Source organism: Heptranchias perlo, chromosome 37 (assembly GCF_035084215.1).
Source record: "Heptranchias perlo isolate sHepPer1 chromosome 37, sHepPer1.hap1, whole genome shotgun sequence".
Classification (NCBI taxonomy): Eukaryota; Metazoa; Chordata; class Chondrichthyes; order Hexanchiformes; family Hexanchidae; genus Heptranchias; species Heptranchias perlo.
The window spans coordinates 7,521,563-7,547,613 of NC_090361.1; the positions used below are offsets into that span (position 1 = coordinate 7,521,563).

Here is a 26,051-nt window from a genome sequence, read left to right on the forward strand (position 1 = left end):
TAATGCGTGGGTAAGACCTGTACTAGTTCACTTTACCCGCTCTATAAAAGAACGAGGCCTGGATTTACAAGGATAGGCTCTGTACACACTGATGCGCCACCTGTTTCATAAGGGCAGGAATAAACGCTATCCTTGAGTTAGCTAGATTGAGTTTAATCGTTCAATTTTTGAATCCAACACAAGTAGAGTAGACCAATGGCGGGAGAATCTCTTAAGTTTATATTCACTTTCGTTCTCATTGTTCTCCGGCTCACCCTGACTGTTCATCATCGGTGATCTGCAGTCACCGTAGAAACTAAGGTCACTTCCCGTGTTTCTGGCTCTGTTTTTATTAAGTGCTCCTGTTCCTCCTCTTCAGTGTTTGGACTTCCTCCGTCACCGTAGCAACTGGACGATGGCGATGTTGTTGTGGTCACGGAAGACAGTTGCCTTCTCATGGCCACTGCCTGCATTTCCATTAAACCCAGCTTTTGCGGAATGGTTAAAGGTTCTGGAGTTGGCGCTGCCTCGATCCCCGTGCCCCGTGACGGTGCTTCCGCTGGCGTTTCCGCAGCGACAGAGCTGCACAGCCCGTTTCTCTTGATGGCCGCGCACAGTTTCTCATCCGGTTCCTGCTGCACAGACTGGTCGTTGAGCAGCTTCACTAAAAAGTTGATGTATTTCATGGCCAGGCGCAGGATCTCGTTCTTGCTGAGCTTCTTGTCGGGGGGGTGGGTCGGGATGAGTTTGCGAAGGTCCGAGAAGGCCCCGTTAACGTTCTGCTGCCTCCAGCGCTCCCGGCTGTTGGTGAACATCCGCCGTACGATCTTCTGAGGAGGGCCTGGAGAAACACAGACAACCCCTTCAGTCAGAAGACAAAAAAAAACCCCACGCCTCTCCAGACTGATCTCCTCCGCACCCGCTGACGCATCGCCCAAAGACCCAGCCAGAAGGCTTCGGATCTAAGTCGCTGGAGTACACGTATGTGCTTCCGGTGGGCAAAGCTCCATTCAGGGAGTGCAAATTCACAACAATTCCCCTGTATATCGCTGGCAATCGGCACTGGCTGGAGGTGAAATTGGACACTGCTGGTGCGAACTGGGCCTGAACAGGTAGGCCTGAGGCGCACTGGATATTGAGCCTCGGGCCTCATTTAAATTGAGCTGCACGTCCTCAGGCGGGTGGAAAGCGGAGAGAGGCGATTGGACGGGGAACCCCGCAATGGCCTTCTGGACCGCGGTGGAGTCGGGAGGAGCTCTCCTGGAACTCCACGTTCAGATATTTTTCAGGGCAGCCCAATTTTGGGAAGGGGTCCTAAAGCAGGCATTAGGCCCCTTATTTGCATGTGTCAAGGACCGAATGCCTGTTTCGGTGGCGGGGCCTGGACGCTTATACCAATGTGGCGGGAGGCGTACCTCCAGCATGGAATGTGTGCACACCGCCCGCCATATTGGACGCTTAGGTGCCCGTCTTCCGCCTGTAAAACGGGCACGGTGTCAACAAATTTCTAGGCCACTGGCTTTTATTCAGAACCTGAGAGTCAAAGCACCTTGGTGGAATTGCTGCACGATATTGGTCTCGCGAATACATTATAAACTCAACGTATGACCATATCTGTGGTTACATGTAGATATACAATCTTCACCTACCCTCATGCACCTCCATTTCGTAATGGCTTGAAGGCCTTCTCTTGATCCTGTTATTTGGGAACATGCTGAATGTACTTGTTGCTCCAATATATGCACTAGAATAGGAACAGAATACATTATGAATCTTTGGTAACCATGGATCTTCAAACTGGCCAAGTTAACGTGACTTCTTTGAGAGGCATTTATTTGAACGGGCTTCCCATGTCCAAAAGGGAAAAAAAGAACTTGCATTTATATAGCGCCTTTCATGTCCTCAAGACATCCTAAAATGCTTCACAGCCATTAAATTACTTTTGAAGTGCAGTCACTACTGTTATGCAGGCAAACACAATTTATACAGAGAGGTCCCATGAAAAGCAAAATGATCAGGTAATCTATTTATATTGAGATCGGTCGGGGGAACCAAAACAGTAGGAGAACTTCCTACTCTTCTTCGACTGGCATCATCAGATCTTTAATGTTGGGGCCTTGACTCAACGTCTCATCCAACAGACGGCACTTCCCATAATGAAGCACTCCCTCGGTCCTGCATTGAAATTCCAGCCAAGGTTATGCCCTCAAGACCTGGAATGGGCCTTGAACTCTCAACCTTCTGACTTGGGGGTGTCTCCCAAGTCATTGGGTCACCCTCCTGACCCTGAAGACACGACATCTGACCTTGTGTGACCTCTGGTCAAGAGGATCATGTGACATTTTATACAAAACTACTTGAAGAATGTTTGAAATCTAGAAAGGACATAAAGAAACATCGAACCATGACAAAGAACCACGGAAACACAGATGTTTCCAAACTTTTCTCCATTGGTGACCTCCTGGCGGACTCCAGAGTCTAAGTCCTATCTTCTGAGAGATAGTGCCAGCAATCCAAAGGAAAACAGTGCAATCATTGCATAAAATGTTTATTCGTAAACAGCAACGGAAGTATTGGCCTGGACTTCAGAGCCCACCCGTTTCTTCACCTGATTGGTGAGTTGGGTTGCCAACCCTCCAGGATTGTCCTGGAGTTTCCAGGAATTAAAGATTATTCTCCAAACACCGGGAGAAAAATCACAGGGGCATTAAAATAAATTGTGCTTTTATTCATTTTCTTTGTACTTTTGTTTAATTTAGTCATAAAAATATTGGAGATTGGGGATAAGAGGCTGTTTAACTGACAGCCAAGAATCATCCAATTGGGTAACAAAGCGTCTGTTTGCTCTCCGATTTGCTGTAGGGAGATGGTGCACTGTGAGGATGGGTGTGTCGGGTGACCAAAGGTGGGAGTGTGGGGGTGTAACATACCTCACGGTGACAAGGGCTCATCAATTTAAAATTGTCACTAAGAGGGTTTAGGGGAAATCTCTTGACACAGAGGGTTGCTGGAGCATGAAACTCTTTGCCACAGGGAAGGATGAGGCAGAGACCACTGCACCTTTTTAAGGTAAAAGTGGATAAATATTTGAAGCAGAGGAAGATACAGGGCTAGGGGGAGAGTGCGGGGCAGTGGGATTAGTATTTTGGGATCGTTCTAGGAAAGAGCCAGCATAGACACGGTGGGCTGAATGGCCTCCCTCTGTGCTGCGAACTCCCATGATTTTTGTGGAATGAACAGAATCTCGGGCTCCAGCAGGTTAACCGATAGTTGAATAAATCCAACAAGCCTTCATGGTGTTACTTTAGCAACTAAAGGGAAATACAGACTGTTTTCTTCTTCTTAAATTGGGGTTATTTTCAGAGAGATGTCATTTAAGAAATCTCTAGATTTTCCCCACACTACACTCCATGCGTTAAACAGACTCTGCCCAGGCTCCTACCAATGCCACACCTGGGGACAGAACTCCAACTCTTGATGTCCGCACTCTGGTTGTGGTTCAGTACCACAACAACAGTTTGCATTTATATAGCGCCTTTAATGTAGTAATGGAGTGTAATCAGACAAAAATTGACACTGAGCCAAAGAAGGAGACATTAGGACAGGTGACCAAAAGCTTGGTCAAAGAAGTAGGTTTGAAGGAGCATCTTAAAGGAGGAGAGAGAGAGATGGTGAGGTTTAGGGAGGGAATTCCAGAGCTTAGGGTCCAGATGGTTATGATGGTATCTCCTCCCAATCATACTGCACAGGGAGTCCAAGCAGTGCAAAAATCACTGCCGAGCACCCATCTCCTTGCATTTCTCACTATGCAGAAAACAACCCTCATCGTGCCATCTCCTCTCCTACCCCTTCTTTCCCAGGAAACTGGAGCCCTTTCTCTGCCTCCGTCTCTCCTTCCTCCTACAATTGATGGGTTTTTGTTTTAAAAAAAAAACAATCTTGAACACTCATCGATCTCGAGTGCCCTTGTCTTTGCTTTATCTCTTGTCACCCTTGATCTACGGGCATTTTCTCAATCAAACAAGGTCCCCGTACATCGTACCCCTTGAAATGGCCGCAGCGCGGATTAGCTGGGATGGCTTTGGACGTTACTGTACCAAAATCCCCCCTCCCCCTCTCTTTTCCACCCCCCCCCCCCCCCGCAATCAGAGACCAGGGACAGAGTGTACAGATGTTAATACATTTTTCAATTATATTTCACTTTAAGTTCAATGAATAAGATACAGATTCAAAGTAATTACCATTCTAAATTATATTAGTGCCTTTTTTATTACAGTGTTCTATTTGAGCTCCCTGACAAACATGGGATTACATGTCAGTAACGATTGTAATTTACATCCTAATTCATATCACTTAAGATTACAGCGCTGAGATTGGGAAGATGCTCAAAATTAACATCTTAAGGGGGCAATTCTGAGGTCCTGCTCTCCCTGTGGAAAGACGGGGAGCAGGTCGAAGGATGCAAGATCCCGACCTCCGACTGGTGCTCCCTGTGGGTGTGACTCCCCACTGGGAGTGCAAGATCACGGAAATACCCCTTCAATAAGTGAAATGATTACGAGTCATTTTGATTTTCTTTTTTGTTGAAATTTCTTCGATCATGACCTGCTTTCAGTTTGATAAATCCACCGGAGGTCATTGCATCGCAGAGCGTGTATGTGAAATTTACAGCAAAGCAAATTCTGCGGCCGCCTAATTGGAATTGGAATTTAATCCTCTCACTCGCCTTTCTTGAAGGGACAATCCCATTTTTTTTTTTAGAAGAGTATTGTCACTCTTTTATTTTTCCTCCTCCACTCTCAATTTTTCCTCATCTCCCTGAAATACACTTCAATTCTGGCCAAAATGGTCAGTGGGCCCCCTGCTGCTCCCAGGCACTGCTTTTCCTGGGGGCCCCCCTGCTTTTCCTGGCCCCCCCCCCACCGCTGCTCCCGGGGCCCCCTGCTACTCCCGGGGGGCTTCCCGCTACTCCCGGGGCCCTGCCAGTGTGGCTCTGAGTCGGCCACTGCAAGCTTCCGATTTTTCCTCTCCCACCCTTCCCACCCCTCCATCTCCACTATAAGAGCACGCCCTCTGCTCGGGGCTTTCCCAAGGCTACACGGCTAAGCTGAGGAAACCAGCAGTGTGCGGCAACCGGGCACAAACCCGCACCTCATCAGCATGCCGTGCCACCTGAACGCCCTCCCAAATTCCCATTCTCAACCTCCTTCCGTAAATCAATTTTGCACCTGCAATTTATTGATGAGCGAGAAAAAGATTCTTGAAGATTGAAGACAGAGTCCATGAAAGGAAAATATCTGTGGAGGGAGGAGGTTTGATGGGCCAACTGGCCTTTTCTCCTTTCACATTACTTTACATTCCCACTCTTCCTATAGTTGCTGCTGTGGTCTTGTAGGATGAACATTTATAGAGTTTGCTGACATCTATGTTATGCGTCAAGTTGTGTAAGTAATTTAGAGATCTCCCTTTCATGATAAGCCTCTGATAATGCAAAATAAAAAGAACATCTATAGATATGTAGACCTTTCATGACCTTAGGACATCTCAAACACTTCACAGGCAATGAAGTACACTTGAAGTGCAGTCACTGTTGCAATGTAGGGAAAGTTTTGCAGAGCAAGTTCCCACAAACAGCAATGAGATAAATGACCACATAATTTTGTCTTAGTGATGCTGAATGAGGGATAAATATTGGCCCAGGACACCAAGAGAACTTTCCTGCTCTTCTTTGAATGGTGCCTTGGTATCTTTTTTTGAGAGGGCAGACGGGGCCTCAGTTTAACATCTCATCTGAAAGGCGGCAACTCCGACAGTGCAGCACTCCCGCAGTACTGCACTGTAGCGTTAGCCGAGATTATATGCTCAAGTCTCTGGGGCTTGAACCCATAATCTTATGACCTAGAGGCAAGAGTGCTACCTCTGAGCAAAGGCTGACACCTTAATCTATCAACCAGGCAATTGGTTTGAGGCGGACTAAATGCCTGAAGACGGAGTTTTGTCAGCAGAGACTGAAAGAGTCCTATAATGTTTTAAAGTTTAATAAAGATAATCATTATTCATTCAATCTTCGATTGTAAGGAACCTAAACCAAGTTTAAATGAAGAACATTACTGCGATTTTCAACCCTGGAGTAAGTTTATCGTGGGGGCGGGGAATGGGGTGGCAGGACGGGGGGGGGGAAGATACAAATTCAAAGAGCCATTTTCCGTGCGATTCCATGGATCAGATAGTGTGATCTCTCAATACATTTGAGGGGTGGATGAGAATGTATTTTTCATAGAACGGGATTAATATTTTATAGGCTTGGGAGGTTCACTTGCATACGAGCAAATGTTTTTATTTTCATTTCAAAACCATTAAATTGGAATATTTCTTGAATTATTTGCATCAAATAAACTGTCTGGTGCCTTGGTGGGTAAAGGTGTCCCAAGTGTGAGTTGAATTGATTTTGGCAGGTCCCAATATTCTATCTCAGTTCTTCAATTGGAGGGTTACCATTGGCCTCAACCTTAGCTAAGAAGGGGAGACAACTTCAGCTGGGGTTTCTGCTCCTGTGGCCCAAACCGGAAAGTACGGACGCTGACGTTATACAGCACAGAAGGAGGCCATTCGGCCCATCGTGCCTGTGCCGGCTCTCTGAAAGAGCTATCCATTTAGTAACGCACCCCTGCTCTCCTCCCCCCATCGTCCTCCAAATTTTTTCCTTTTCAAGTATTTATCCAATTCGCTTTTGAAAGTTACTATTGAATCTGCTTCCACCACCCTTTCAGGCAGCGCATTCCAGATCATCACAACTCGCTGCGTAAAAACAAATTCTCCTCATCTCCCCCCTCTGGTTCTTTTGCTGGGTGTTGGGTGAGAACAGGGTAGGTCTCGGCTTCGAAGGTCTCCCACTGTCGACACTCGCTGTTTAGGCTCGCCTGTGAGCAATGGCCACTTGGCCAAGGTACCTGAGGGATACAATTTCCCAGAAGCCGTTCCCCAGCATGAGTCAGTGCCTTCAGCAGAGGAGCGGAGAAAACTAGCAGAACAAAGTAGACGTCTTGAGTATAATTTTTTCTCTGAGGTCCGCATGCAGCCTGTCAGTGAAAATAAGATGCTGATTTTCACCCAAGTCTAGATTGATGCTAAATTCAATTTGACTTGCTTCCTGCTGTTAATATAATAAACCATGCCATACCATGTGTTTGAAACAATTAATAGCATCAAAAAATATCTACTCAGTCCTCTCAATACCACGTTTAATTCAAATCCAAATTACACCCATTACTCCATCAGAAAAAGGCATTGTATGATTCTCCTGAATTTACGTTAGGGCTCAATTTAAAACAGCAACCGTTTTTATTTTAGATTAAATATTCCTTCCTTTATCTTACCAGTTTACATCCTTTTTCTCTCTTCTCCATTTATCTGTTCTTTACTCCTTCTGTTTCTAATTCTTTATCTTTAACCCTTCATTCTTTCATCTCCCTCCCTCTTTTCTTTTTCTCTTCAACTCCCGATCTTATCTGTCTTTCTCCCTCACCTGTCTGCCCCTCAGTCTATCTTTATTTCTTTCTCATTCCTTCATTTCTCTTATCTGCATGTTCTTTCTCAACTATGTGTCTCTATCCCTCATTCTTTCCTCTCCTATATTTTTCTCTCTTGCTTCCTTGTATTTATTTCCTCTTTGTTGCTCTCTTCTCTCACCCTTTTCTATCTCTCTCCTTCATCTCTTTCCTTCCCTCTAACTTATATAAACATATCTCTGTCTCTGCCCTCTCTCACTCCTCTATCTCCCTTCCCTCTGTCAAACTGCCTCTTTTTCCTTATCGATATTCCTGCCAGTTTTCTCCTCAGTCTCTCTGCAGTCTGTTGCCATCATTGCTTCTCCCTTTTGCTTCCTCTCTTCCCCTCCAGCCTGCTTCTATTCTGTGTTCTGGCTCGTGTCTCCTCATCTATCATTCCCCTCTTCTCAGCTGTCCATCGCTCTCGCCAACCGACAGCTGAAAAACAAAATTAAAAAAACACAAAAAAAAACAGGAGTTGTGTTCAGCAGATGCGCTCTGTGTATTGATTCCAGCCTGGCATCTTGCGATCCCGTGCCTAACAGATGTCCTCAGATAGCTGTGGTACCATCAGCACCTCTCTGCCATCTTCTGATGAGAGAGGAAACAACAAGGACTGTTCCTCGCAGGTCTTGACTGCTGGTGAAGCAGCTTGTTTACTCAGTAGTAGGAGAGCAGTAGGTTGCTCGAGTCCATTGAGGTCTTCCAGTAAACAGCATTCTATCTCGGAATGTAAATTCAGAACGAGTAACTCCATTCCTACTTTTATTAATCATTTCAAACCAGATAAATGTTGGCCAAAGATATATTTTCAAATTTAAAACCTCCTCTGGAGCTGTAACCATATTTTCCCACATCCTTCTCTGTTGTAGTTTCTACGTTACTGATTACCATCTGCACACCTCTATATGGTAGCTGAGGTGCCCCTGTAATTGCCTGAAAAATATGATTTCTATATTTATGTTGAAAATATAATGCGCTGTCCACACCATGAAGGATATTACAATCAATCCAAGAAAGAACACTACTTAAAGCAGGTGATTAAATTGTGGTTGAGAAAAATACCTCAGTGAGGATCTTTGTAAGTGATAATTTATGTTGCCATGGTGACTGCGCATCTCCATTAGTTCAGGGCACAGAAGAGACTTTCTAATACATAACCCTCATTAAATCCCTTCATGAACGCAAACTTTTTATAGAGAGCTGAGCAAAATACTAAGGTAGAATCATAGAATCCTGCGGCACAGAAGGGGGCCATTCGGCCCGTCTTGCCTGTGCCGGCTCTTTGAAAGAGCTGTCCAATTTAGTCCCACTCCCCAGCTTTTTCCCCATAACCCTGTAAGTTAGTCCTCTTCAAGTACATGTCCAATTGCTTTTTGAAAGTTCCTATGGAATCTGATTCCACCACCCTTTCAGATAGTGCGTTCCAGATCTTAACAACCCTCTGTGAGAAAATATCTCCTCATTTCCCCTCTAGTTCTTTTGCCAATTATTTTAAACCTATGAACCTCTGGTTACCGACCCACTTGCCAGAGGAAACCGTTTCTCCCGACTTGCTCTATCAAAACGCCTCAGAATTTTGAATACCTCTATCAGGTCTCCCCTTAACCTTTTCTGCTGAAGGAAGAACAACCCCAGCTTCTCCGATCTCTCCACATAACTGAAGTCCCTCATCCCTGGTATCATCCTGCTAAACCACCTCTGTACCCTCTCCAAAGCTTTGACATCCTTCCTAAAGAGTGGTGCCCAGAATTATACACAATACTCTAGCTGAGACCGAACCAGTGATTTGTAAAGGTTTAGCATGGCTTCCTTGTTTTTGTATTCAATGCCCCGATTTACAAAACCAAGTATCCCATATGCTTTCTTAACCACCTTATCAACTTGCCCTGCCACCTTTGAAGATTTGTGAATGTGTACCCCCAGGGTCCCTCTGCTCTTGATAATTCTCGATATTGCTATATATTTATGATTTTATTTGAGAGAGGCCTCATTGCAGCTTTAGATAAATTCAGCACTCCCAGTGGGACTTGTGCTCATAAAGGGGTGAGTTAGAGGTGGGGCTCTAGTGTTGTACCCTGTGGCGTACCCCACCTCCCCATCCTCATTTTCGACCCATGCTTCCTTCAAGCGTGGCTTCCCTTCGGGGAGGGTGGGATTGAGGAACATGCCCTCATATTCCATCCCTGTCTGAGACGGCAGGCCACGTCTTCCAACTCGCCCTCACTTTGGAACAGTCATCTACATTATTATTTATTATATATAATATGGCTGTCCAGAGTGACACCACAAGTCCTGGCCAGAATTGGGTAATTCCCCTGGCAATCACCCCTGGAGACCGCACTACTGTAAGTGACTGGGATTGAGTTTATGCACATCACTTGTATTATGTAACTATCCTCCACTCACTGCATTTTGCTGGAGAAATAATCCTGCTTTTATCGGGAGACTTTGCTGTAGTTTCAGTCTTGACTTCTATTTGCTGTAGTTCGTAGAAACTCTTTTAAAATAGATTGTTTGCTGTCGTGCGAGTTTAAATAGACTGTGTTTGTTGAGTAAATAGACTTTGCTGCAAAATAGACTGTTTGCTGTGAGTCCTGCAGTAAGTCCAGCCCCGCCTCCACTCATTGGCTGACACAGTGGTGTCAATACTCACATACATACATACATACATACATACATACATACATATACACACACACATACACACACACACACATACATACATATATACACACACATACATTTACCTCGTTGCTTAGTTTACTGGTATGTTTTCTATCTAACAGAATAAATGAAGGGTTTGTGACAATTCAAAAGATTCTGGGGGCCTGAAGCAGTCCCTGAATCACTGGTTACAAAACAGTCCTGAGCTTCATGGACCAGTTTCCACCCTCAGAAAATGTTTCTTGGGTTAGAACACAGTTGGCCTCTTTTATCGCTCCTGTGATTTTTGCTGGGTTAGGGTATCAAGGGATATGGAGTTGAGGTGAGGATCAGCCATGATCTCATTGAATGGCGGAGCAAGCTCGAGGGGCTGAATGGCCTACTCCTGTTCCCCAATGTTCCTATGTCTTATCTTCTTTCCTATTCTTTCCAACTTTGATGGTTTCCTACACTATGAGCCTTTATCTCTGTTTCAGTAAAGAAAAGAAAAGACACCTTAATACTGTCACAGCTCAGATTAGTTAAGTTTCCCTTCGCTGTTGCTATGGATACGAGTAAATCTCCTCCACTGGGAGCCAAGAATAAAGAGATGAAGACATTTTCAATTATGTTTTAAGTTCTCTGAACATAAAAGCATTTTATGAGTTAGCTACAGCCCTAGATTAGATTACAATCTTCTACCACTCCCTGTTCTAATTTGTCTTATAAACTGTATGTGTGCCAATGTGTTGGATGGGCTTGTACCAATGGTGTAAGTTAGCTTTGATACCAACTGGCTCTATGCTGTCAATACGTCCACCTTGAAGGATCGATGATTTTGGCGTCATTGCAATAAATTTCTTGAGAAACAATCTGTGGTAATTAAGGAAATTCTAGATCTGGTATTGCAATCAGATTACTGTGAAAAAATATACCCCTGTATAATATATACTGACTGTACTACTTCCCAAGAGAGCTGACGTCCATACTGTCAGCACAAAACTCAAAACTGAACACCTCCTCATAATACTGACAGTATATATAATATAGATACAGATACACAGCATTGATTTCAAGGTAACAACACGTAAATGACCTCAGGGTTCACATGGTGGTTGTAAATCCATTGAGTAAGCTCCCCTGTTGGCTCCCTGGGTATATACACTGCCCACTGATCCATACAGACAGGCTGCAGAAAGATACCTGGGCTAAAAGGGTTAAATTACGAGGACAGGTTGCATTGACTAGGCTCGTATTCCCTTGAGTATAGAAGATTATGGGGGTGATCTAATTGAGGTGTTTAAGATGATTAAAGGATTTGATAGGGTAGATAGAGAGAAACTATTTCCACTGGTGAGGGAGTCCAGAACAAGGGGGCATAACCTTAAAATTAGAGCTAGGCCGTTCAGGGGTGATGTCAGGAAGCACTTCTTCACATAAAGGGGAGTGGAAATCTGGAACTTACCCCCCCAAAAAGCTGTTGAGGCTGGGGGTCAATTGAAAATTTCAAAACTGAAATTGATACATTTTTGTTAGGCAAGGTTATTGAGGGCTATGGAACCAAGGCGGGTCGATGGATTTAAGATACAGATCAGCCATTATCTAATTGAATGGCAGAACAGGCTCGAGGGGCTGAAGGGCCCCAGCTCGTTCCCTATTCTCTGTCATTAGTCAGTTGATGGCTGGTTAGGTAAAACTGGCCTCTTGGTGCCTCTGGTCAAGGCTTCGGAAAAATTAGCCAGGTCCCGATCCCTTTCTAGTGCCTCTACTGGAAAACGAGCATGAGTAAACGATGGAGGTCAGGATTGGTTTTGACCGAGAAGCCCCTTCTCTCCAGGATAGATAGTTTGCTGATACATGTCACTTGGTCAATTTGGTGTGGTAGTGCAGTGATTGTGGTACTGGACTAGTAACCCAGTAGTAGAGAGTTCAAATCCTAAATGGCTAAAGCTGAAAGTGAATTCAGTAAATTTTGTACCGGGGGGAAAATGACCATGTTGTAAAAACCAAACTGATAACCTGCCACCCTACCTGGTCAGTCCTGTATGTAACCACACCTCCACGCTACATGGCAGACTTTTAATGCCCTCCAGAGAGCCAGTTGTAAAAACAATTGGCCACAACCACCTTCTCAGGGAAATTGAGGATGGGCAGCATTTTCAGAGACACAACAAATCGTCTTTTTTTTAAATGGATAAAGTTTCAGAGCTTCAGGAGAGAAAACTCAGAGTGGGGAGGTGAAGAAATTCCTGCAACTTTGATCTCATCTGGCTGCCCAGGTTCCTGCACTGAAATCACTCCCAGGTAGCCAATACCACTGATGCATCAATTAACAATTACATTCGCCTACAGGAGACTTAAAACACCTAGCATGCCGACTGATAAGGATAGAGAATTACACTGATTGCGACCAAAAGGGCAGCCAGCACTAGAAGGGTTAAACAAACGATTGTTCCCCCCCCCCCAAACAAATAGAAGCATAAGACAAACCACTGACCTGTTGATGAGGGGGTGAGGGTGGTACTGGGAGGCTAGGAGCGGGCTCTGAATTGGCAGCAATGTAACAGGGTGGTTGGAGAGCTGCACCATCCTGCTGTCTGAGCACTGGATGAGAGACGGGATGGGGTGCAGGGCTGTCAGCTCGGTCGTCTGAATGGTTCTGCCCCCTCCGTTGATCTGATGGCTGTCAGTCACTGCGTGGAGCTTGCTGTGTCCCAGGCTTATCAACTGCACGTCCAAAGGCAGCTTCTCCGAAGAACTCAAAGGGGTTTCTATGGAAACCGGTTCAGATGTGTCTTGTTTGCTTGACTGAGTGGCATCCCTGGGGGTAGAGTCGGGAGTTCGGGTCGTGATTTCCGCACTGTCTCCCTCGTTAGTGGGGGACTCACTAATTTGCGCTGGCTCAGTCTTCACAGGGCTGAGAGTCTCTCCAGTGCTGGGGGAGGAATGGGAATCGACTTTCTCCATCATTTTTCATTGACGAGATGTGCACCGTCCGGGCAGTCTAATGCTCTGACAATCCACTGTGGTTTAGCTGCAGTGAAGAGAGACAGGTATGAAATTCGACTGTAAAAAGAGGGGAAAATAACACAGAAGAAAATACTTTAACTGTTTGAAGACCGTGCTTGTTTTATTGCTCGAGACTGGATCACAGAACATGGGAACAGGAGTAGGCCATTCAGCCCCTTGAGCCTGCTCCGCCATTCAATGAGATCATGGCTGATCTGCACCTCAACCCCATTTACCCACCTTAGCTCCATATCCCTTGATACCCTTACCCAACAAAAATCTATTGATCTCAGTCTTGAAAGCCCCAATTGACCCCCAGCATCCAAAGCCTTTAGGGGCAGAAAATTCCAGATTTCTACTACCCTTTGTGTGGAAAAAATGTTTCCTGATTTCCCTCCTAAATGGCCTAGCTCTTAATTTTGATTGTTTTCTTTTGAACTTGCATTTATATAGCAACTTTCACGACCACAGGACGTTCCAAAGCACTTTACAGTCAATGAGGTTATTTTTGAAGTCAAGTCGCTGTTGTAAAGTAGGAAACACGGCAGCCAATTTGCACACAGCAAGGTCTCACAAATAGCAAAGTGATAATGACCAGATATTCTGTTTTTTTTTTAGTGATGTTGGTTGAGGGATAAACATTGGCCCTGGACACCAGCAGAACTCCCATGCTCTTCTTCAAGTAGTGTCGTGGGATCTTTTGCGTCCACCTGAAAGGGCTGACGGGTTTTAACGTCTCAGCTGAAAGGTGGCACCTCTGACAGTGCAGCACTCCCTCAGTACTGCACTAAGCTTCCCACATTACAACAGTGACTATGCTTCAAAAGTACTTAATTGGCCATAAAGTGCTGAGGTCATGAAAAGAGCTATATTCATGCAAGTTCTTTCTTTCGTGATTGGTACAGCAATAGAAACAATAAAAGAGCAGGCCAAAGGCTTGTCCATGAGGCAAATGGAACCACCCTGGCTGAGTTAGGAATATGAGGGATATTTTCCGATCGGGAACCCCCAATTTTTGCTTTCAAGTGGAGGGGAGACGTGCCTGCCTCAGACAGACAGGAACTTTTATTTAAATTTAAATTCACCCCTCTATTCTCTCGCATGGCTGATCCTGTCAGGAGCTGAGAAAACTCGCAGCCAGGAGATTGGGAGATCTCCACCTTACAAGTCGAGTCAGCCTAACTCGAATTGTCTCTTTGCCCCCTCGAGCTGTTAGTCAGGTACTTTATTCATCTAACAGAAGAATCTCTGATACGTTTTGCTGTGAACTCATCATCAACTTCCAACCTTGAGGCAGGACTTGCTGGGAGCACGCACCAGAATTCCCAATTCGGGCTGTGATGCGGGAGGCACCTCGATGGAAGCACCACTTTGTAAAATAATCCTGCTCACAGGAATTTACATCCTTGATGTAAAATAATTCTTGCCGATTTTGCTGGAAATACTCAACAGAGGCAATCTTCACCAACACAAGATCGATGTCTCTGCAAACAGTGACCAGAGGAATTCTTACCCCCATCCCTTGTTGCTATAGTTACCATGGGATATATTTTCCGCCATTCCCCAAATTTCAGTGGAAGAAAAAAATTGGAGCCCGGACTCAACTTGGGCTGACACTTTTTCACTAACATTAGTGAGCTGAGGAAAATAAGCCCAGTATAGATATTGTTTCCACTGGCAGGAGGGTCAGTAACCAGAGGACACAGATTTAAGGTAATTGGCAAAAGAACCAGAGGGGAGACGAGGAGAATTGTTTTTTTATGCAGCGAGTTGTTATGATCTGGAATGCACTGCCTGAAAGGGCGGTGGATGCAGATTCAATAGTAACTTTCAAAAGGGAACTGGATAAATACTTGAAGGGGAAAAATTTTCAGGGCTATGGGGAAAGAGCAGGGGAGTGGGAATAATCTTTCAAAGAGCTGGCGCAGTCTTGATGGGCCAAATGGCCTCCTTCTGTACTGTATCATTCTATGATTAGTCTCATTGTTATTCGTGTGATTGTGTTCATAAAACAATCGTTTTTATTTTTATTTTGACGAGGTGCCATTCCCTGGTTTTCACGAGTCTCGTTATTTTCTGAGAACATTTGCTTGAAAAAGTTAACTGCTGACTTGCCCTTGAAAGTAAGAATGCGTAACGAGACGTGCGAGAGGAGTACGGTAGGGATATCTGTGTGTGTGTGTGTGTGTGTGTGTGTGTGTGTGTGTGAGGCATTGTCTATCGAGCCCCACAGTGCAGCTGACACCTTGGTGGCTTTTCACCACAACAGTGTGAAAAGCCACCATTCCTCACCAAAGGTTTCTCTCTGATACTGGGGCAGATATCTTAACCCTGATGACACGATAATACTGTACAAATAACACTGAGGTACTTGACAGTCTATATTCCAGAATGTGGAGATGCCGGTGATGGACTGGGGTTGACAATTGTAAACAATTTTACAACACCAAGTTATAGTCCAGCAATTTTATTTTAAATTCACAAGCTTTCGGAGGCTTCCTCCTTCCTCAGGTGAAGGAGGTAGCCTCCATTTCCACATCGTTCACCTGAGGAAGGAGGTAGCCTCCGAAAGCTTGTGAATTTAAAATAAAATTGCTGGACTATAACTTGGTGTTGTAAAATTGTTTACAACTATATTCCAGAAGGCCTTGAACCACATGAATGAAGACTGGGTAACTTAAAGATGTCTTAGGCACATTGCAATTAAAGTGCTGCTTTAGGTAGCAGCACAGGCCAGAAGGTTTGAGGTTGGATTCCTGACCTGAGTTGGGGTTGCCAACCCTCCAGGATTGTCCTGGAGTCTCCAGGAATTAAAGATTAATCTCCTGGAGACAAGCTGGAAGAAAAAAATCATAGGGGGCATTAAAAATGAAATGTTTTTTTTTCTTTGAAAACTTTCATTTATTAGTTTTTAAAAAAAAGTATTGGAGATGGGAAAAGTAGCTGTTTGACTGGGCGGGGCAGTTGGAGGCAGGCGGTCACGTGGTGAAACCTCCAGGAATATGTCCAAGCAGAGTTGGCAACCCTGAAGCTGAGGCAGTTCAGGAAGGAAAAGGGAATTAACTTGGTACGTAATTAAACTTAACCGTATTAGATTATAATTAATTGACTGTCGTCTTGTCCATTAGGACAATTGCGGCCAAATTTTTCTTTTGAATTCATTCTTGGGATATGGGCGTCCTTAGCAAGGCCAGCATTTATTGCCCATCCTTGGCTGCCCTTGAGAAGGTGGTGGTGGGCCTTCTTCTTGAACCGCTGCAGTCCATGTGGTGAAGGTGCTCCCACAGTGGTGTTAGGTAGGGCGATGAATATATGGCCATTATATGTCCAAATCCAATTCCCAGATTCATTTTTGAAGTTCGAAAATAATACCAGATGGCGTGTGAGGGCACGATCCTCGAGTTCTGTATTCCTGAGTTCAGCAAGGAGGCTGACTAAAAAAGAATTGATATTTTCACAATCCTGTCTGGCCTCTCCATCGGACTGAACCTGTATGGATGTGTGCAACCTTGGTGTCCTCCTGACTTGACCTTCGAACTCCACATCAGATCCATTGCCCCCCTTCTATGCATCCACCTCGCCTCCACCACTGTTGAAAGCTTTAGTCATTGGCGTCTTCATTTCAAGCCTTCATTTCTCTAATGGTTTCCTCACCTGCCTCCCCACTTCCACCGTCACAAATTCCCAAAATCATCCAGGGCTCTGTGGCTCAGGATGCATCTACTCATCATCACTGACCGACAATGGTTCCCTCTCCCCAGCATATCAAAATCGAATTCCTTGTTCTCGCCTTGATATCCCTCTGTGGCCTTGCTCCACCCTCTCCCTTCAATCTGCTCCTGCGCTTTTATGTCCCACCGCACACCTTCGAACTCTGACCTCCGCTGCACCTTCCCTCCACTCCAGCACTCGTGGCACAGTCTTCAGGCACTACACCCCCCGCACAATGGAAATAAAAATCGGGAGAGACTCGCTCTCATCTGTTTCGCACAAAGTCAAGATCTAATCCCATTGTGTATGATGCCATGGAATTGTATATTAAAGTATGTACCAATAATATTACAATGGAGACCCATTCAGCATCTTCAAAACTTCGTTTCTGTGTCGTACAATATCTTACTCTCATTTCCGACTCTCTCCGATACTATACCGTAGGGCTGATTTTTTGAATTGCTTGTAATTTGTTTAGTATGATCATGTGTTCAGACTAAACAAAATCCCAGTTGATTTTGAGTTACACTAGCCCAGATGTTTAATTCTGGATTCTAGCTATCGGCTGTACCTTTTGGGAGATGGCCTGCGCTTTGCCATCCTTGATGGCAGTGTGCCTGCGATTTCCCAATTCCCGGCAGTAGGCAGGGCTCATTGTTGGTGCATGTTGGTCCAATTGGCCCTTATGTGTGTGTGGTTCTACTATAGCTGACCACCTGAGACCCCTGTCTGATGGACTGGAGGTTTACTCTAAAGTAACTCCGAGATCTTTGCGCTCCTCCAATTCCGGCCTCTTGCAAAGTGACAAAGCAAGTGCCTGCACGTCTCGAACATTAAAAATCAGCTGCATCCATGCAGACAGCTCCATTGTTGCTGCATCTCAGCAGGGGGGGGTCAAACAACAACAACTTGCATTTATATAGCGCCTTTAATGTAGTAAAACAATCGCAGGAGCGTAATCAGACAAAATTTGACACTGAGCCACATGAGATATTAGGACAAGTGACCAAAAGCTTGGCCAAAGAGGTAGGTTTTAAGGAGTGTCTTAAAGGAGGAGAGAGAGAGGCAGAGAGATTTAGGGAGGGAATTCCGGAGCTTAGGGCCTAGGCAGCTGAAGGCACGGCCGCCAATGGTGGAGCAATGAAAATTGGGGGATGCACAAGAGGCCAGAATTGGTGGAGCAGAGCGATCTCGGAGGGTTGTAGGGCTGGAGGAGGTTACGGAGATAGGGAGGGACAAGGCCATGGAGGGATTTGAAAAGATATATGCTGTTCAGAAAATATTAAGAAAAATGACTACTGTAACTGATTTGGTTTTGCTCTCTGTACTTTGAGTTCTCCCTTCATCACATCCCCACAGCTGGAAGCATCTGTTTGCATTTCACACTACCAACATTTCATTATTACTGATCTAATCTCAAAACAATTTATTGGAGTATTCATTTCAGAAAGCCTTGGCTATTATAAGTACTAATAATAATAATTACTAATGAGTAAAGATATTTTAATGTCAGCTTTTATTGATTATTTAAATCCCAGAGTTTTTGGGGTATTTTTCAGTTTTTTATTTTTAGCATCAAAAACATCAGGGGGGAAAAATGAGGCCAAAAAAAACCAGGGTAAATTCACAGAAAATGAGTTTTTATTTTGAACGTCACTAAAACCAGAACAAAATAAGGGAGGGACTAACAAGGCAGAGTAAAGCTAACTGAGAACCTACAATAATTTACACAGTTTACAGTTGCCTCTTTTTCCAGGCCTCAATAGCAGTTCCAAAAGTAATAGAAGTTTCCATGAACTCAAAATACTGTCGGCCTATTTTCGCAGTAAAACGCCTTTGTAGTATTTGTAAATGGATTGTGCACAGCCAAATGTCACCCAGTAAAATTAATGTTTAAAGTAGCAGATCATCACCACTGTATTGTGAAACACCAATATTTTTTAAAGTCTGACAGAAATATGAAATAGTTGACGCTAAAGTTTAATGTTGCAGTGTCTGCTATGAATGGTCAATGTGATTGTTGAATGCACATTAACCATTCATAGCAGACTCTTTACCAATTACACAACGGTAGTCAGTATCTAGACTTTTCAATGTGTACCTGACATTGCGGGTGTCATGCCCGTGATCTCTAGACCAGATATTTGGTAAGAAAATAACAGGGCATTTCAGGGCTTTTTCTCCACATCAGGAGGAAATCAACTTCTCCTGAAACAAATCCAGGAATTGATTGGTGGAAATCAGATACAAAAACTGACTTTACGGGTCCCTACTGATAAGACATGCCTCAAATGTGACCTGATGATAGAGTTGTATTTATGATGGGATTGCTGGTGTATTTGGCCAGTTTTCTGCAGTAAACTGAGGATTACTGGGCAGATCATTGGGTGTGGTCGCTGGGTGTGTTTTGGGTGCGGTCGCTGGGTGTGTTTGTGGGTGCGGTCGCTGGGTGTGTTTTGGGTGCGGTCGCTGGGTGTGTTTGTGGGTGCGGTCGCTGGGTGTGTTTTGGGTGCGGTCGCTGGGTGTGTTTTGGGTGCGGTCGCTGGGTGTGTTTTGGGTGCGGTCGCTGGGTGTGTTTGTGGGTGCGGTCGCTGGGTGTGTTTTGGGTGCGGTCGCTGGGTGTGTTTTGGGTGCGGTCGCTGGGTGTGTTTGTGGGTGCGGTCGCTGGGTGTGTTTGTGGGTGCGGTCGCTGGGTGTGTTTGTGGGTGCGGTCGCTGGGTGTGTTTGTGGGTGCGGTCGCTGGGTGTGTTTTGGGTGCGGTCGCTGGGTGTGTTTGTGGGTGCGGTCGCTGGGTGTGTTTGTGGGTGCGGTCGCTGGGTGTGTTTGTGGGTGAGGTCGCTGGGTGTGTTTGTGGGTGCGGTCGCTGGGTGTGTTTTGAGTGCGGTCGCTGGGTGTGTTTTGGGTGCGGTCGCTGGGTGTGTTTGTGGGTGCGGTCGCTGGGTGTGTTTTGGGTGCGGTCGCTGGGTGTGTTTGTGGGTGCGGTCGCTGGGTGTGTTTTGGGTGCGGTCGCTGGGTGTGTTTTGGGTGCGGTCGCTGGGTGTGTTTTGGGTGCGGTCGCTGGGTGTGTTTTGGGTGCGGTCGCTGGGTGTGTTTTGGGTGCGGTCGCTGGGTGTGTTTGTGGGTTTGCCAAATAAGTATTATAGATTTAAAATATACTGAATAAGGAAGATATTATCTATCGCTTATTAGCTTATGTACACAATGCCTTGTGTGAAATAATATTCTGGTTAATTTTAGTACGGCCATTCATCCATTCATTTTAATAATTTCTGACCTAAACACCACCTCTATAACGAGGGAACTGATTGGATTTCACACTCACAAATTACTTCTTTATCGAAAGTGCTTTTCTTAATGCCTGTTGGGTAAGATACAATTTTAAAATATCACATTAGCACTCTGGGGCCCCCCCGCCCAAACTTGCGACTGAACTCGTCTACTCTAAATAAAACACGAGTTTAAAGCAGGACAACTCGGTACTAAAACGAGACAACCGCAGAGTTTGTTTTATCCCTGGGATTTCAGATCGGCTCGTTTGGAAACATATTCGTTTGAGTTCTTTTGTAAAATGCAATGTGTTAAAGTTGCAACATGCTGCAGAAAGCATGTTACAATCACCGTCGTGTTTGTGCAAAAACTCCCAATTCCTCTTTTGAAACAGCCACTCTGTGTATCACTTTACCGGGGTATTATTTAAAAAAACAAACCAATTAAAGTGACAAATTTTCTCTCCCTCAGTCTTAGGAACAGAGTAACGGTGAATTCCATCTTCGGATTCCCCTCCTGGCTTTAAAATAAACTCTATTTGAAGGCTGTAATCCTCTATCCGCCCCCCTAAAATAATTCTACTTTAAAAAAAAAATTAACAAAAGCAAGTCATCTTTAAAAAAAAATCTAAAAAGAAATTGATCACCAAATCTACACACAATTTATTCAACTATTCGCTGCAATGTCGTTCTAAATATTATTCTAAGGAATATATAAACAATTAGCTGCAGAATTACCATCACAAATTCTTCAGACAAACCTGAGAACTTGATCCAATTTGGTTTAGACATATTTAACAGGATTTCGTTTCAAATAATGCAGTCTCCAATCCGCGAAAGTGACCACTGAGATTCTGATTTCGACGGAAGCACATTATATATAATTAGACCCGTGATATATTTTATCTTTCTTAAAATAACAGGTCGTTATGCACCGTTAGATTCTGTTTGTCACTAATATAAAATCGTCCCATTAAAACAATCGCCTCGGGTTTTCAAAACAAAAATGCAGAACAATATGTAATTAACAAAATGATAAATATGTATTTATTAATGTAATTTATTAGTCTGCAATTAATGAACATGTCTATGTAACAAATTGGCACGTGTAAAAAGAGTTTCCGAACTAACACACATCTCGAATTTACTATTTACAAAATTATAAATATTTTGTGCTGCAAATATATTGCAATATTATTTCTTTAAATTGTGTGGTTTATTACCATATTCTGTGGTTTACTACAAACTGTTTAGTCGTAGACTATGTTTCTCATAACATTTAATTCAAAATTATTTGCAAACAAGGTTTCAGGAGAGAGGATATTAGTTTTAAACAGTCCTGCATACATTTAACGTTAGTCTGTCATATAAAAAAATACAACTCTATATTTTGTTTTTTTAATAAAGTGTAATTCTCTTTTATTTATTTTAATCTGAGTTGGTAGATTTTAGTTGTACGACTCTAGTCAATACCAACCCTTGCCTGCAGCCCAAAGGGGACTCTTTAAATTGTGTTTTTTAAAAAAACCTCACTGGGTATGAAAGGTAAAATCGAGCTTACCCTCTCTGTGTTGAGGGGATCTGGACGGAGCCATTTTCTTCAACCTCCATTTGTGGCTGTTGTGCTTTTAAGTTTTTTTTTTGTTGGAGAGCCTGGTCTGTGCAGATTTCCTATTTAAGACGAGGAGAGGATGTACTCCCGCAAGGTGCAGCTCCGGATAAGAACTTGGAGCGGCCTGTGGAGCCCAGATAAGGAAGCCACACGTTCAGCCCCAGCCAACCCTGCCTATTTGGCCATTCTATTGAACATAAGAGGAAACGATTACATAGGAATAGCTTTGCAGCCCAAAGCTATTTTTTTTGCGCTCTCTCTCTTTAAAAATCCATTTGAGGCATGGGATCTGCACATTCTGTGGCCCAAGTTTCCATTTTCTAACATTTATAGACTGTTATTGTTTAATAATGGGAGCTTAATCGACATTGAAACTGGGAAAGTGAAAACCCTTTTGTTAAAATGAATTTAGATAAATGTCTAATTTTAATCTCCATCAATTGCAAAATGTTTATTTCTATAACAATAGTTACACGTTTTGATAACTTCACATTGTTTATTGAATCGTTTCAAATATTTGTTATGTATTTTTTTGTGCTCAATTTGCAAAATGACACAGCTAGCATTCTACATTTTATCTTAATTATTGTTCCATTTCCCGCGGTGTTGCTCACGGTGAGTCAGACCCTATACTCCGAGAAGCAAGAGGTGGCCAACGAAGTCGCTGAAAGAATTTTAGAGCGTAGTTTGAAAGAGATTTGTATCGAAGTATGTGTTAAAAGTATTTGCCTCAAATTTGAGTTGTGACATTTTGTGACGGGACACACATCAGATGCAACAATAATTAAGAAAACATTCCTAATGCTGGCTGTGTCATTTGCAAATTGAGCACAGAAATAAAACAGAACAATTATTTGAAATTGTTCAATAAATACACAATGTGAAGTTATCAAAATGTATATGTGGTAGCAGGTCTCTTTTGTGATTTTGCTCACGGGGAGTCAGAGGTTCCTCTGTTGCAAAAGGGAAGATTCTGAAGAGTGGATGTGAAGGAGGGTCACACATCTCCAGTAAAAGAATCTGGAGAGAAATTTGTAAGAAAGAACCGACTTGCATTTATATAGCGCCTTTCACGACCTCAGGACATTCCAAAGCGCTTTACAACGAATGAACTTTTGAAGTGTAGTCACTGTTGTAATGTAGGAAACATGACAGCCAATGGTCCCACAAACAGCAATGAGATAATGACCTGTTTCAGTGGTGTTGGTTGAGGGATAAATATTGGCCAGAACACTGGGGAGAGCTCCCTTACTCTTCTTCGAAATAGTGCCGTGGAATCTTTTACGTCCACCTGAGAGGGCAGACGGGGCCTCGGTTTAGCGTCTCATCCAAAAAGCAGCACCTCTGACAGTGCAGGACTCCCTCAGTACTGCATTGAAGTGTCAGCCTGGATTATGTGCTCAAGTCTCTGGAGTGGGACTTGAACCCACAAACCTTCTGACAACAGAGCTACACACTGAGCCATCAATGACACTGAAGTCAGTGTTTTTTAATTAGCTGGTAGAAAACATATAAACACTAGTTCCTCACGCACAGCCGTTCGATAAATGCATATGTTTAGTCCCTCACATAACAAACTTGCAAAAATAATTCTCTATGTAATATGGGGCAGCATCTCTTTACCACTGTGTTCATTGGTTTAGAGTGTGATTTTATTTTTCTGTACACACCAATACATGTATAAAACTTAGGAAAAGTTTTACCAAATATCTCTGAGACAGTACATGGAGTTCCCAAAAGAATTCAGGACTTTTATTCAGAACCTCTCTCCAAACTTGAACAGTATTTCCATAAGTTGCCACTGTTTAAATAAACCATGGTTGTTATTGAGCCCCGATTATAAATAATATAACTAGCATAACTAGAATACATATTTCATAATTTAAGACCTGCTTCAAGTCATTGTGACCTCAGCCTTTCCCTAATTCCTAGAGTTCTCTTAAGCTGTACATGTGTTTGGCTTTCTTACAATACTTAGCAAATGCAGTGATCAGCAAGTATACAGTACAAATCATTTCACTTTCAAAGTTACTGCAGAAAAAAAATCATACTTTACATTGGATGTGTTGGACAACAAAACAAATTCTAGTAAATTCTGATTGTTTTCATCCTCAGTAATTTTTCCAGTGGAGGGAGTGGGGCTTGCAAACAGCAAGTCCTGCCATACTCTGTGAAGAGCCAGTTTTGCTGTTAATCATAAACATCCATAGAAGTTGTAGGCACCAGTGCATGCTGGAAGCTGTATCCTGCTACTTTGTTCCATCTCTTCAACTGATTGCAATGTGTCTTGGAATTTGTTTGCGCTCAAGGATAAGACTTCACATATTGGTGCAGGTCTTTAAGTGTAGCGGAATGTTTAATAACTTTCTTGTAAATTTTGCATTTTATTATTTCTTTATTATGTTACAAACTTCACTTCCAGTAAATAAGTGTTCAACGTATTGGAGAAGTGAGGATAGTGGCTGAAAGCATTTGGAGTGATTTGATTAGTTTTCCTTTTATGGGTAGATTTAGTTGATTGCTCGTGCTTGCTTTGTTGTTTTCGATGCCATGTACAGTATAGATCGTTCATGGTCACTCAGGTGTTGAGCTATTTTACAACATTATGCCATTAAACGACAATGTATTAATCTGTTGTCTAATTCCAATGTTGGCCCTTTGAGGCCGTAGAGTCTAATTACTGTTAAGTGAACTCTAGTTGAGCTTAGAATTTAATTGCTTTTCATGTTGCTGTTCAACATTCAGGATTTCGCTTTTTTTCAAGTGTGATTGCTAAGATTAATCAGGTGTTTCAGATATTCTGGCTCCTGTGTCAATTAAAGTCATTTCAATTGCTGTCGAACTTTGTACATGAGAATTCTGAGACTAATTGCAGGTTGATTGCTGTTGATGATGGGAGTTTGTGGATTGGCGGAGGCTTATAAAATTTCTAGTTCCAGATCAGGATAAACCAGCGCGATACGACAACCTCGCTCTCTTTTCCTTCTGATACTTTTGATGTTTTGAGGTGTGATGCTTGAAGTGCAACAGATGGTCTCAAAACGTTCTGCACCTGTAATATCATAAAAATAGTTTGTGTGCGTGAATTTCATGCCACCATTGCCATCTTAGACATCTCTGTTGCACTTAATTATAGGCAAATTTATTCCACTTCTCTGTCATATTTAATTATAAGCAAATTTATTCTAAGCAAAGCTCTTTCAGTTGATTAGGTCATATGAAATTTCGTCCGACAATCTTGAGAAAGAAAGCCAGTCATTTCATCCTTGAATCTAACCTAAAGCTTGAAGATTAATTAAACTCTTCCTTACTGACATTGGCTCCCGGTCCAGCAATGCCTCAATTTTAAAGTTCTCATCCTTGTTTTCAAATCCCTCCATGGCCTCGCCCCCTCCCTATCTCTGTGACCTCTTCCAGCCCTACAACCCCCCGGAGATCTCTGCGCTCCTCCAAATCTGGCCTCTTGCACACCCCTGATATTCATCGCTCCACCATTGGCGGCCGTGCCTTCAGCTGTCTAGGCCCTAAGCTCTGGAATTCCCTCCCTAAACCTCTCCGCCTCTGTCTCCTCCTTTTTAAGATGCTCCTTAAAACCTATCTCTTGGACCAAGATTTTTGGATCACCTGCGCTAATATCTCCTTATGTGGCTCGGTGTCAATTTTTGTCTGATTACGCTCCTGTAAAGAGCCTTGGGAGGTTTCACTACTTTAAAGGTGTTGTATAAAAGCAAGTTGTTGTTGTTATAGGACTCAATATCTCCTCAGTAATTACACACAAAAAGGACTGATAAACCCTGTGCATTTGCCCTGGATTGAATGGAAATTAATTTTGCTTGTTGGTAGTCGATTAGGCTACCTACTCTTTAGAGTCGTTAGCTGACTGACAATGTTAGGAGTCCAAGACCTATACTCCTGAGCAAAGAATTGCAAGCCTTTATTTTATCCTTCAATCAAAACAAAACCTAGCCTGTTAATATTTGTTTTTAATTATGCGGAAACTCGTGTAGCATTAGACGTCTTTGCTGGTCCCCGCATGGAGCTATTGCATCAAAGGCTTCCTCATGTCAAAAAAAATAACAAGAGGAAGACAAAGAGGCTTCTGATCTCCTAAATTCAGTAGCCTGACTGATAGCTTTGTAGCCCTTGGTCTTCTATCTCTGACTCAGAATAGGTGTCAATTCTGTTTCTTGGACACAGAAAGCTAGAGCTCCTCGTAGTCTGGTGGATCAAGGCATTTCCCCACCGTGACGCTAAGGCATCCAGACCAGAGTGTCCCTAGAT

The 26,051-nt window shown here is 43.5% G+C and overlaps 1 protein-coding gene and 1 long non-coding RNA gene across 3 annotated transcripts in view; one reads left to right on the forward strand and one right to left on the reverse strand.

Moving 5' to 3' along the window:
* The window catches only part of LOC137304463 (uncharacterized), a 75,962-nt gene that overhangs the window by 11,238 nt on the left and 38,673 nt on the right, over positions 1-26,051 (forward strand). The gene's annotated exons all lie outside the window — the stretch shown is intronic.
* On the reverse strand, positions 138-21,865 carry LOC137304462 (protein lyl-1-like). Of its 2 annotated transcripts, XM_067973068.1 has the most exons (5): positions 21,720-21,865; positions 20,920-21,012; positions 12,670-13,206; positions 1,629-1,723; positions 138-820 (listed from the first exon to the last, which is right to left on the reverse strand). In XM_067973068.1, the coding sequence occupies exons 3-5, from the start codon at positions 13,140-13,142 to the stop codon at positions 267-269; spliced, it is 1,122 nt and encodes a 373-aa protein (XP_067829169.1). In that variant the 5' UTR covers positions 13,143-13,206; positions 20,920-21,012; positions 21,720-21,865; the 3' UTR covers positions 138-266. The 2 variants fall into 2 exon arrangements, with proteins under 2 accessions (XP_067829169.1, XP_067829168.1); XM_067973067.1 differs by lacking the exon at positions 20,920-21,012.

Coding starts and splice junctions, on each gene's coding strand:
- LOC137304462 (XM_067973067.1), bottom strand. CDS start 13,142: ATGATGGAGAAAGTCGATTCCCATTCCTCCCCCAGCACTGGAGAGACT. Junction 1,724..12,669: donor CCTCACCCCCTCATCAACAG/GTCAGTGGTTTG, acceptor TTCCTATTCTAG/TGCATATATTGGAGCAACAA. Junction 821..1,628: donor CGAAATGGAGGTGCATGAGG/GTAGGTGAAGAT, acceptor GTGTTTCTCCAG/GCCCTCCTCAGAAGATCGTA.